Source organism: Somniosus microcephalus, chromosome 11, assembly GCF_052327205.1.
Source record: "Somniosus microcephalus isolate GS21.2 chromosome 11, FLI_Smic_1.0, whole genome shotgun sequence".
Classification (NCBI taxonomy): domain Eukaryota; kingdom Metazoa; phylum Chordata; class Chondrichthyes; order Squaliformes; family Somniosidae; genus Somniosus; species Somniosus microcephalus.
In genome coordinates this window covers 9,446,683-9,459,534 of record NC_140997.1, presented here as the reverse complement: position 1 = coordinate 9,459,534, position 12,852 = coordinate 9,446,683, and the positions used below count along the sequence as shown (strand labels likewise).

Genomic DNA, 12,852 nt, shown 5'->3' with positions numbered 1-12,852 from the left:
TATGGAATTCTTCCTGGACAATTCCGCAGCCGTCAAAGACGCTACGGACGCTGCGAGGATGAGACTCGGAATTCTGCGGAATTGGGTAAGCCACCGGGTTTACCCCCTCATCCAAGACGCCGAGACGTACCTGGCCGCCTGCGACATCTTAAAGGCGCATTACCAGCAGCCTACGAATGAGGTGTATGCTAGGCACCTGCTCGCCACCCGCACACAGCGACCTGGGGAATCGGTGGAGGAGTTCCTAAGCACCCTGAAAATGCTTGGCAAAGACTGCAAGTGCCGAGATGTAAAAGCCGCAGTGTACACTGACGAGCTTGTTCGTGATGCCTTTATCACAGGCCTCAGCTCCACTTACATCCGGCAAAGACTGCTGGAAAAAACGGGGTTGGACCTGAAACAGGCTGCGGACACCGTGCGATCCCTGGATGTGGCCCAGAGAAACTCGGACACCTACTCTTCAGCCCGCGCCGTCCACGCTGCCACGTGTGCACCGAGGGCGCCGCCATCTTGGAAGGCATCTTCCCCGCCCGACAGCCCGACACCGGCTGGGCCCCGCTCTCCCCCCAGAAGCCCTACGACAGCCGCGACGCGTCAGGGACCCAACTGCTACTTCTGCGGGCAACCAAAGCACACCAGAAACCTGTGCCCGGCGAAAGGCACCACCTGCTTTAAGTGCGGTAAGAAGGGGCACTTCGGGAAGGTGTGCAGAGGGAACCCCGCCGGAAAACCAACCGCCGGAAAACCCGCCACCGCCACGTGTGCGCCGTGGGAGCGGCCATCTTGGACGCCATCTTGCCCGACCTCGTGGGGTCCGCCATCTTGTGAGCAGACAGCGTGGACGCCATCTTGTATCGATCAGGGCCCTACAGTGGCATCGGTCACAGTGGACCAGACCAGGCCGCACCCGCTATCCAGATCAATGGTGGACATCGAGGTAAACGGGTGCCGGGTTAAATGCTTAATTGACAGTGGAAGCACGGAGAGCTTTATCCACCCAGAACTGGCACAACAACTCTCCCTAAAGGTGGTCCCTACTCAGGGTACCATCTCTATGGCTGACAAAACCCAGACATCGACCATTCTGGGTTACTGCATGGTACAATTGTGCGTTAACGGAACTGTATATGATAATTTTAAAGTATTAATCATGAAGAACCTATGTGCGAGCGTGATCTTGGGCCTGGATTTCCAGTGCAACCACCAAAGCATCACGCTCAAGTACGGTGGGTCCCAGCCGCCCCTCACAGTGTGCGGTCTGGCTACCCTGAAGGTAAAGCCGCCTTCGCTATTCGCGAACCTTACCCCTAACTGCCGGCCAATAGCGACCAAAAGCAGGAGGTACAGCTGGGAGGACAGGCGGTTTATCGCGACCGAGGTAGACAGGCTCCTGAAAGAGCGCATTATTGAACGCAGCAATAGCCCGTGGCGCGCCCAAGTGGTGGTGGTAAGGGGTAGCGAGAAGAAACGGATGGTGATCGACTATAGTCAAACGATCAACAGGTACACCCTACTAGACGCCTACCCGCTACCCTGCATATCAGAAATGGTGAACCAAATCGCCCAATACCGGGTGTTCTCCACCATCGACCTCAAGTCAGCGTACCACCAGCTCCCTATCAGACCAGAGGACCGCCCGTACACCGCCTTCGAGGCGAACGGACGCCTCTACCAATTCCTCAGAGTCCCCTTTGGGGTGACGAATGGGGTCTCGGTCTTCCAGAGGGAGATGGACCGCATGGTCGATGACCACCACTTGCAGGCAACCTTCCCCTACCTCGACAACGTCACCATCTGCGGTCACAACCAGCAGGATCACGACTCGAACCTCGAGAGGTTCCTGAAAACCGCACAAAAACTCAACCTCACCTACAACGAGGACAAGTGCGTTTTCAACACCACGCGCCTCTGCATACTAGGCAGCGTGGTGGAGAATGGGGAAATCGGACCAGACCCCGACCAATTGCGCCCCCTACGGGAGCTGCCCCTGCCCAACACTCCCAAAGCCCTGAAAAGGTGCCTGGGGTTATTTTCTTATTATTCCCAATGGGTCCCCAACTACTCCGACACAGCCCGCCCCCTCTTGAAAGCATCCTCTTTCCCGCTCTCTGCTGAGGCCCACGCCGCCTTCAAAAGCATTAAGCAGGATATTGAGCGGGCCACGCTACAGGCAGTGGACGAGAACACTCCATTTCAAGTGGCAAGTGATGCGTCTGACTTCGTCTTGGCGGCCACCCTCAACCAGGCGGGGCGGCCCGTAGCTTTCTTCTCGAGGACCCTCGCCAAGGGCCCGAGATCAGACACTCCTCCGTGGAAAAGGAGGCCCAAGCCATCGTGGAGGCAGTGCGCCACTGGCGCCACTACCTAGCCGGCAAACGCTTCACCCTACTTACCGACCAGCGGTCGGTAGCGTTTATGTTCAATAATAAACAGAGGGGGAAGATTAAAAATGATAAGATTCTTAGGTGGCGGATCGAGCTCTCCACCTTCGAGTACGACATCATTTACCGGCCAGGGGCCCTTAACGAATCCCCTGACGCCCTCTCACGAGGGATGTGTGCCAGCGCCACCGGGGATCGGCTACAGACCCTCCACAACGACCTCTGCCACCCAGGGGTCACGCGGCTGTTCCACTTCATAAAGTCCCGTAACTTACCCTACTCGATTGAGGAAGTTCGGTCCCTGACCAGGAACTGCCGCACTTGCGCTGAGTGCAAGCCTCGGTTCTACCGCCCAGATAGAGCCCACTTAATCAAAGCTACACGGCCCTTTGAGCGGCTCAGCTTAGATTTCAAGGGCCCCCTCCCGTCCGTCGACCGCAATGTTTACTTCCTGAACATTGTGGACGAATACTCCCGGTTCCCATTCGCCTTCCCCAGCCCAGACATGACCAGCGCCACAGTCATTAAATGCCTCAACAGCCTGTTCTGCCTGTTCGGTATGCCGAGCTACATCCATACGGATAGGGGGGCGTCCTTCATGAGTGAAGAGCTACGCCAGTACATGCTGTCCAGGGGGATCGCCACAAGCCGTACCACCAGCTACAACCCCCGGGGTAACGGCCAAGTGGAGCGAGAGAACGGGACAGTATGGAAAGCAGTCACTCTAGCTCTAAGGACCAAGGGCCTCCCTATCTCCCGCTGGCAGGAAGTCCTCTCGGATGTGCTCCATTCGATACGGTCGCTATTGTGTACGGCCACTAATACCACGCCTCATGAACGAATGTTTGTCTTTTCCCGGAAATCCACCTCAGGCGTATCCATGCTGTCATGGCTCTCCACCCCAGGTCCGGTACTCGTGCGAAGGCATGTGAGGGGCCACAAGACGGACCCTCTCGTGGAGCCAGTACACCTACTCCACGCCAACCCCCAATACGCATATGTCCGGCACGCCGATGGAAGGGAGGACACCGTGTCCATAAAAGACGTCGCCCCAGCCGGCATCAACAACAACCACGGCAATAGCGGCAACGACGATCACAGCAACTCTTACCCACCCACTACTCTTTCATCACCCCCGGAAGAACACCGACCAACGGCACCCCCACCAACTACCCCTTCAACAACCCTGGCGGCACCCCCGGCAGAGACCCAGGAGGCTACCGGGGACACTCAGCCGACACCCGCGGCACCGCAACAGCCACGTCGGTCGCAGAGGACTATCAAACCCCCGAACAGACTAAATCTATAGAAGGGGTGAATGTGATGAAATATTTCCATTCATCACTGCCTGTGACTGAGATCGGTTTCAGTGTAATTTCCCTTCCCCCAGACCTCATTGTATTGTGTACTGGAATGTGCTGTATTGTATACTGGAATGTGCTGGAATGTGCTGTGTGTAGGGCTCCGCCCATACCTGGCCCCGTTTGTAAGCTAACTCAGTCTGGCCTCAGTCTCCAGAAGGAAGACATCTCTCTCTCTTACGTGTTACGTTCTAAGTTAATAAAAGCCTTGTTTTGTCCTGCTAACTTCGAGTCTCGGGATTATTGAGGCACATCACAGAGATCAGCTCACACACTGTGGGGCCTGTACAGAGATCAGCTCACACACCGTGGGGCCTGTACAGAGATCAGCTCACACACCATGGGGCCTGTACAGAGATCAGCTCACTCACCGTGAGGTCAGTACAGAGATCAGCTCACACCCCGTGGGGCCTGTACAGAGATCAGCTCACACACCGTGGGGCCTGTACAGAGATCAGCTCACACACCGTGGGGCCTGTACAGAGATCAGTTCACACACCGTGGGGCCTGTACAGAGATCAGCTCACTCACCGTGAGGTCTGTACAGAGATCAGCTCACACACCGTGGGGCCTGTACAGAGATCAGTTCACACACCGTGGGGCCTGTACAGAGATCAGTTCACACACCGTGGGGCCTGTACAGAGATCAGCTCACTCACCGTGGGGCCTGTACAGAGATCAGCTCACACACCGTGGGGCCTGTACAGAGATCAGCTCACACACCGTGGGGCCTGTACAGAGATCAGCTCACACACCGTGGGGCCTGTACAGAGATCAGTTCACACACCGTGGGGCCTGTACAGAGATCAGCTCACACACCGTGGGGCCTGTACAGAGATCAGCTCACACACCGTGGGGCCTGTACAGAGATCAGCTCACTCACCGTGGGGCCTGTACAGAGATCAGCTCACACACCGTGGGGCCTGTACAGAGATCAGCTCACACACCGTGGGGCCTGTACAGAGATCAGCTCACACACCGTGGGGCCTGTACAGAGATCAGCTCACACACCGTGGGGCCTGTACAGAGATCAGCTCACACACCGTGGGGCCTGTACAGAGATCAGCTCACACACCGTGGGGCCTGTACAGAGATCAGCTCACACACCGTGGGGCCTGTACAGAGATCAGCTCACACACTGTGGGGCCTGTACAGAGATCAGCACACACACTGTGGGGCCTGTACAGAGATCAGTTCACACACCGTGGGGCCTGTACAGAGATCAGCTCACACACCGTGGGGCCTGTAGAGAGATCAGCTCACACACCGTGGGGCCTGTACAAAGATTATGTCACACACTGTGGCCCTGAATTTCCTGGGGTCTGTCCCGATGTCCTGCTGTAACACCTGAAGCAATGGTGTAATGGTCTGAAAGCGCCCATTCACACCATTTCTCCGGGAGTTCCACAGATCTCTCGCCAAAGTTACGGCAGGAGATCAGGTGCATTTCCCGGTGGAAAATCGGGGCCCAGATTTTTTTTTCAACTGAAATTCTCATTCTGCTATCGTGTTCCATGCCTCTGCAGAAAGATCCAAAGGCAGAGCTGTCTGCCTGAGCTTTACCTGTGCAGCATGAGCTCTGGACTTTAAAAAAAATTAGTTTATGGGATGTGGGCGTCGCTGGCAAGGCCAGCATTTATTGCCCATCCCTAATTGCCCTTGAGAAGGTGGTGGTGAGCCTCCTTCTTGAACCGCTGCAGTCCGTGTGGTGACGATACTCCCACAGTGCTGTTAGGGAGGGAGTTCCAGGATTTTGACCCAGCGACGATGAAGGATCGGCGATATACTTCTAAGTCAGGATGGTGTGTGACTTGGAGGGGAACTTGGAGGTGGTGGTGTTCCCATGTGCCTGCTACCCTTGTCCTTCTAGGTGGTAGAGGTCGCGGGTTTGGGAGGTGCTGCCGAAGAAGCCTTGGCGAGTTGCAGCAGTGCGCCTTGTAGATGGTGCACACTGCAGCCACGGTAGTTCAAGGTGGTGGATGGGGTGCCAATCAAATGGGCTGCTTTGTCCTGGATGGTGTCGAGCTTCTTGAGTGTTGTTGGAGCTGCACTCATCCAGGCAAGTGGAGAGTATTCCATCACACTCCTTACTTGTGCCTTGTAGATGGTGGAAAGGTTTTGGGGAGTCAGGAGGTGAGACACTCGCCACAGAATACCTAGCCTCTGACCTGCTCTTGTTGCCAGCCACAGTATTTATGTGGCTGGTCCAGTTAAGTTTCTGGTCAATGGTGACCCCCCAGGATGTTGATATTGGGGGATTCGGCGATGGTAATGCCATTGAATGTCACGGGGCGGTGGTTAGACTCTCACTTGTTGGAGTTAGTCATTGCCTGGCACTTCTGTAGCATGAATGTTACCTGCCACTTATCAGCCCAAGCCTGAACATCGTCTAGATCTTGCTGCATGCGGGCATGGACTGCTTCATTATCTTAGGAGTTGTGAATGGCGCTGAACACTGTGCAGTCATCAGCGAACATCACCATTTCTGACCTTATGATGGAGGGAAGGTTATTGATGAAGCAGCTGAAGATGGTTGGGCCTAGGACACTGCCCTGAGGAACTCCTGCAGCAATGTCCTGGGGCTGTGATGATTAACGTTCAATCACCACAACCATCTTCCTTTGTGCTAGGTGTGACTCCAGCCAGTGGAGAGTCTCCCCCCCCCCCCCCCCGCCCCCCCGATTCCCATTGACTTCAGTTTTACTAGGGCTCCTTGATACCACACCCGGTCAAATGCTGCCCTGATGTCAAGGGCAGTCACTCTCACCTTACCTCTGGAATTCAGCTCCTTTGTCCATGTTTGGACCAAGGCTGTAATGAGGTCGGGAGCCGAATGGTCTTGGCGGAACCCAAAGTGGGCATCAGTGAGCAGGTTATTGGTGAGTCAGTGCCGCTTGATAGCACTGTTGATGACACCTTCCATCACTTTGCTGATGATTGAGAGTAGACTGATGAGGCAGTAATTGGTCGGGTTGCATTGGATTTGTCCTGCTTTTTGTGGACAGGACATACCCGGGCAGTTTTCCCACTGACTCTCCACTTATGCTCCCACAGGAACATCGATACTCTGATTGTTGACATCTACCCGGTGCTGGACACGCCAGCCAAGCAGGTGATCTGGCAATTCATCTACCAGCTGCTGACATACGAGGAGCAGGAACATTGTCACCAGAAGATTGCCAGATTCCTAGGATACAAGGCAGCCGCAGGTGAGATGTGCTGATTGAAAAAGGAGAGCATGCAAGGCTGCCAGAGGAGTGCGACCTGTGGAATCCGAGAAAGGAATGATTGAGCGTGACCTTCATGGGAGTAGAAAGAGACAGCAGACTTTTGTGTTGCTGCCAGCACTGGATTAAGTAATTGTCAAAAATAGCAACCCACACAGCTCCATCAGAACTTTCCGACATTTCACCAACTCGCAGTTCATGGTCCTCTAGTATAAGTTCTTGCAGTATAATGGGATAGTTTGCAAAGGAGAAGTTCTATATACAGTAACTGAATGCACAGATTCACTCTGTGTCACACGGCCCGACCCCGGTGATTTCTCACACGGACTGACCCCTGTGATTTCTCACACGGACCGACCCCTGTGATTTCTCACACGGACCGATGCCTGTGATTTCTCACACGGACCGACCCCTGTGATTTCTCACACGGACCGATGCCTGTGATTTCTCACACGGACCGACCCCTGTGATTTCTCACACGGACCGACCCCTGTGATTTCTGACACGGACTGACCCCTGTGATTTCTCACATGGACCGACCCCTGTGACTTCTCACACAGACCGACCCCTGTGATTTCTCACACGGACCGATGCCTGTGATTTCTCACACGGACCGACCCCTGTGATTTCTCACACGGACCGATGCCTGTGATTTCTCACACGGACCGATGCCTGTGATTTCTCACACGGACTGACCCCTGTGATTTCTCACACGGACCGACCCCTGTGATTTCTCACACGGACCGATGCCTGTGATTTCTCACACGGACCGACCCCTGTGATTTCTCACACGGACCGACCCCTGTGACTTCTCACACAGACCGACCCCTGTGATTTCTCACACGGACCGATGCCTGTGATTTCTCACACGGACTGACCCCTGTGATTTCTCACACGGACCGACCCCTGTGACTTCTCACACGGACCGACCCCTGTGACTTCTCACACAGACCGACCCCTGTGATTTCTCACACGGACCGACCCCTGTGATTTCTCACACGGACCGATGCCTGTGATTTCTCACACGGACCGATGCCTGTGATTTCTCACACGGACTGACCCCTGTGATTTCTCACACGGACCGATGCCTGTGATTTCTCACACGGACCGACCCCTGTGATTTCTCACACGGACCGACCCCTGTGACTTCTCACACAGACCGACCCCTGTGATTTCTCACACGGACCGATGCCTGTGATTTCTCACACGGACTGACCCCTGTGATTTCTCACACGGACCGACCCCTGTGACTTCTCACACGGACCGACCCCTGTGATTTCTCACACGGACCGACCCCTGTGATTTCTCACATGGACCGATGCCTGTGATTTCTCACACGGACCGATGCCTGTGATTTCTCACACGGACTGACCCCTGTGATTTCTCACACGGACCGACCCCTGTGATTTCTCACACGGACCGACCCCTGTGATTTCTCACACGGACCGATGCCTGTGATTTCTCACACGGACCGACCCCTGTGATTTCTCACACGGACCGACCCCTGTGACGTCTCACACAGACCGACCCCTGTGATTTCTCACACGGACCGATGCCTGTGATTTCTCACACGGACTGACCCCTGTGATTTCTCACACGGACCGACCCCTGTGATTTCTCACACGGACCGACCCCTGTGATTTCTCACACGGACCGACCCCTGTGATTTCACACACGGACCGACCCCTGTGATTTCTCACACGGACCGACCCCTGTGATTTCTCACACGGACCGATGCCTGTGATTTCTCACACGGACCGATGCCTGTGATTTCTCACACGGACTGACCCCTGTGATTTCTCACACGGACCGACCCCTGTGATTTCTCACACGGACCGATGCCTGTGATTTCTCACACGGACCAACCCCTGTGATTTCTCACACGGACCGACCCCTGTGATTTCTCACACGGACCGACGCCTGTGATTTCTCACACGGACTGACGCCTGTGATTTCTCACAAGGACCGACCCCTGTGATTTCTCACACGGACCGATGCCTGTGATTTCTCACACGGACCGACCCCTGTGATTTCTCACACGGACCGACCCCTGTGATTTCTCACACGGATCGACCCCTGTGATTTCTCACACGGATCGACCCCTGTGATTTCTCACACGGATCGACCCCTGTGATTTCTCACACGGATCGACCCCTGTGATTTCTCACACGGATCGACCCCTGTGATTTCTCACACGGATCGACCCCTGTGATTTCTCACACGGATCGACCCCTGTGATTTCTCACACGGATCGACCCCTGTGATTTCTCACACGGATCGACCCCTGTGATTTCTCACACGGATCGACCCCTGTGATTTCTCACACGGATCGACCCCTGTGATTTCTCACTCACACGGACCGATGCCTGTGATTTCTCACACGGATCGACCCCTGTGATTTCTCACTCTCACGGACCGATGCCTGTGCCGCGATTTGTTCACACAGTGCCACCTATGCTACCTTGTTTAAAATTCTGATTGGAATGATAGTTTGTTTTTGATTTTCACAGTCAGAATGCTTAAACTGCTCCCAGCTTGTGACCACTTTTGATCCTCTCTCTACCTGCAGAGTCCGGAGAAGGTGAGCTGATATCTGAAGTGCCTCGCCGTAACTCCGTCAGAACCTCATCGGTCTATCACGGCAGTGTGCGTGTTCGTGCTCCAAACGATGCCACAACAGGTATGAGTATTTTATGGCCATGGTTTAGTGGAGGATGCTTGGTGATCTAGTACAGGCAGTGATTTGGTCAGAAGTCCCTGCCCTTGATCACTGTCCAGGCTCGGTTGTGATGCCTCCTGTAATTGAATTTCCTACTGGCACTCATTGTCTTGACTCACACATAAAAGACATGGCTGTGGTACAGGGTGAGTGTGCATGAACTGTATCTCAGCAAGGATAAGCACCTTCAGGAAAGGAGAGCTAAAGGGAGAAAACCTTTGATTAAATTATGATTAAACTAATAATACATGTAACAGTCAGTGGCTGTGATGGAAAGCTGGCCCATAGTTGTGGGATAAGTGTATCTGAGTCATGTGTTTAATGGGTAGAGGTTACTCTATCCAGCAGCTCAATGTTCCAGGTGTCCCAATCAACGTCTTTTGTTATCTAGTACAATAACACCTCCTTCAGGCATCATCAGATGAATCATTGCTGGGTTCAAGGTCTGCTCTGCTCACCGTGTGCGGGACGATTCCATTTAATTTCCTTGTACACAATCTATAAATTCTATTTTCCACATTGCAATCTGCTGACTGCCTGCTTCATCAATCTGGCCTCTTCCGAAGATGACATCAATCGATATAGATGGGCCTTGAAATTCCTGGGTGTGGGGAGGGTGCAGGTGCAGCAAATGCGCTTCTGCGGGGCCAGGAATTTTAGATTTACGAGGGTGAGGAGTCCCGGCAGAATTTCCCTTCAGTTTCAGGTTGTGCTGAAGCACCCGTCTTTACAGCCACACGCAGTTAGTACGGCATGACCACACCCATCCTCGGGAAGGTGCCAGGCTTGGGCATCAGTTAAAGGAAGGCTATGGCAGCTCCCCTCGGGTCTCTTTAGGGTTACCTACCCAGTAAAGAATGATAGAGCTTCAAACATCCAGGAGTTTCCAATTGGTGCAGCAAACAGGACCAAGGTAGCCATTGGCAACAGCAGCTTTATCCATAAACCCTGACAAGGTGAGATGTTATTTAGTGCAAAAGAAAGAAGGACTTGCTTTTATATAAAACTTTTCACAACCTCAGGGTGCCCCAAACCGCTTTCCAGCCAATGGAGTACTTTTGGAGTGCAGTCACTGTTGGAATGTAGCGGCCAATTTGCGCACAGCAAGCTCCCACAAACAGCAATGTGATAATGACCAGATAATCTGTTTTAGTGATGTTGGTTGAGGGATAAATATTGGCCCCAGGACACCGGGGAGAACTCCCCCCTGCTCTTCTTCGAAATAGTGCCGTGGGATCTTTTACATCCGCCTGAGAGAGCAGACAGGGTCTCAGTTTAACGTCTCATCCGAAAGACAGCACCTCCATATAATCTCAATAAGGAAAACATCATTTGACAGCCTACATTAATTATTTCTCCAAAGCTAATCTTTGAAGTGCACTCCCTCAGTACTGCACTGGGAGTGTCAGCCTGGATTATTGTGCGTAAGTCTCTGGAGTGGGACTCAGAGGTGAGAATGCTAGCCACTGAGCCACAGCTGACACCAAAACATTAATTATCACTAATTAAGGAGTCACATGACTTTCTGTGGTCCAAGAGGAATGGAATCTGCACCAGTGTCACTATTGCAAGGCGTTCCCCTCCACGCTCATGGCATAGATAGTGTTAAGTCTGTGTGTTCTAGTTGTAATTGCTAACACAGACTACAAGATTAAAGTTCAACAGGTCTTTACTGGTTGGAGGTCAGGACTATACTAAATACAATATTACTACACAGTGCTTATATACCGGTGGTCACCACCGGTATTACGTATACAGCAGCCAGAGAAAGTAGTACATCTCTTAAGGTGGAACAGGCTTAAGTTCTCTTAAGGTGGAACAGGTTACATACACCACAATCCTCCCTTTTTAGCTTAACAGTCATATCCCCATTTAACATAACATAATAACATATATAACTTCAGGTATAAACAGTTCAAAGGTTCAGTCTCTCAGGAGGCCTTCTGATTCGGTTTGGATAACGCCTTTCAGTGGTCTCTGATTCCTGTTGCTGAGGTGACTCCTCTAGTTGGTCTCCCATGCATTGGGTGTTATCATCATCAGGTACATTCCCTGCCGAGGTAGATGCTTCAGGTTCATTAACTTCTTCCACAGTTGTCTCTGTCGCAACCATGGGTTCGACCCTTGCTCTCGATTCTACCAGTTGATCTGCATGACGCCTTATCACATTGTTACCAATATCTACTGTGTACATCAGAGGTCCTTGTCTGGCCCGAATTGTTCCGGACTGCCATTTTTCGTTTCCATAGCCCCTTGCCAACACTGGTTGTCCTACGTCGAAACTTCGAGTGGTCTTGTTATTAATATGCCGGAACTGATTGTTTTCCACTTCCCTCCGCACATTTGGTTTTAACAAGTCCAACCTGGACCGCAACCTCCTGTTATAAAACATCATGGCAGGACTTTGGTTAGTCACTGCATGAGCGGCGTTTCGATATGCCATTAAGAAATTGTGCACCTTGTGCTGTAGCGGAATCTGATCATCGTTCATGGCCTTTATTGCCTTTTTGAATGTTTGGACAAATCTCTCGGCCAACCCGTTTGTCGCCGGATGATATGGGGCAGAGGTATAATGTTTCACCCCATTCTTCTTTAAGAATTTTTGGAATTCTTCCGACACGAACTGTGGTCCGTTGTCCGAACAGATCTGTTCTGGCAATCCGTTCCTTGCGAATATTGTTCTTAACACCGCAATTGTCTTTTCTGAAGTAGTGGTATTCATCTTGATCACTTCTGGCCATTTGGAATGTGCGTCCACCGCAATTAGGAACATGGAGTCCATGAATGGACCAGCAAAGTCAATATGTACGCGTTGCCATGGGGCTGAAGGCCATTCCCATGGGTGTAGTGGTGCGATCGGAGGTGCATTTTGCACTTTTTGGCACCCAGCGCAGCTTTTCGTCAACTCCTCTATCTGTTGGTCAATACCCGGCCACCATACATAAGCCCTAGCAAGACTTTTCATCTTAACTCCCCCCAGATGACCTTCATGCAGTTCTTTTAGAACTCTTTCCCTTAACTTGGGAGGAATAATCACTCTTGTCCCGTACATCAAAGTACCATGGCAGACGGACAGCTGGTCTCGCCTTGCCGAGAATGCCGGTAACAGAGGATCACCACGTGTTGGCCATCCTTTCACTGTCACCTCGTAGACTCTGGACAGT

The 12,852-nt window shown here is 52.7% G+C and overlaps 1 protein-coding gene across 1 annotated transcript in view; it reads left to right on the top strand.

The window, feature by feature from the left end:
- Positions 1–12,852, top strand: part of grid2ipb (glutamate receptor, ionotropic, delta 2 (Grid2) interacting protein, b) — a 186,422-nt gene that overhangs the window by 124,028 nt on the left and 49,542 nt on the right. The window contains 2 exon segments of the mRNA XM_086002222.1: positions 6,797–6,951; positions 9,539–9,690. Coding sequence (XP_085858348.1) covers positions 6,797–6,951; positions 9,539–9,690 — 307 coding nt within the window.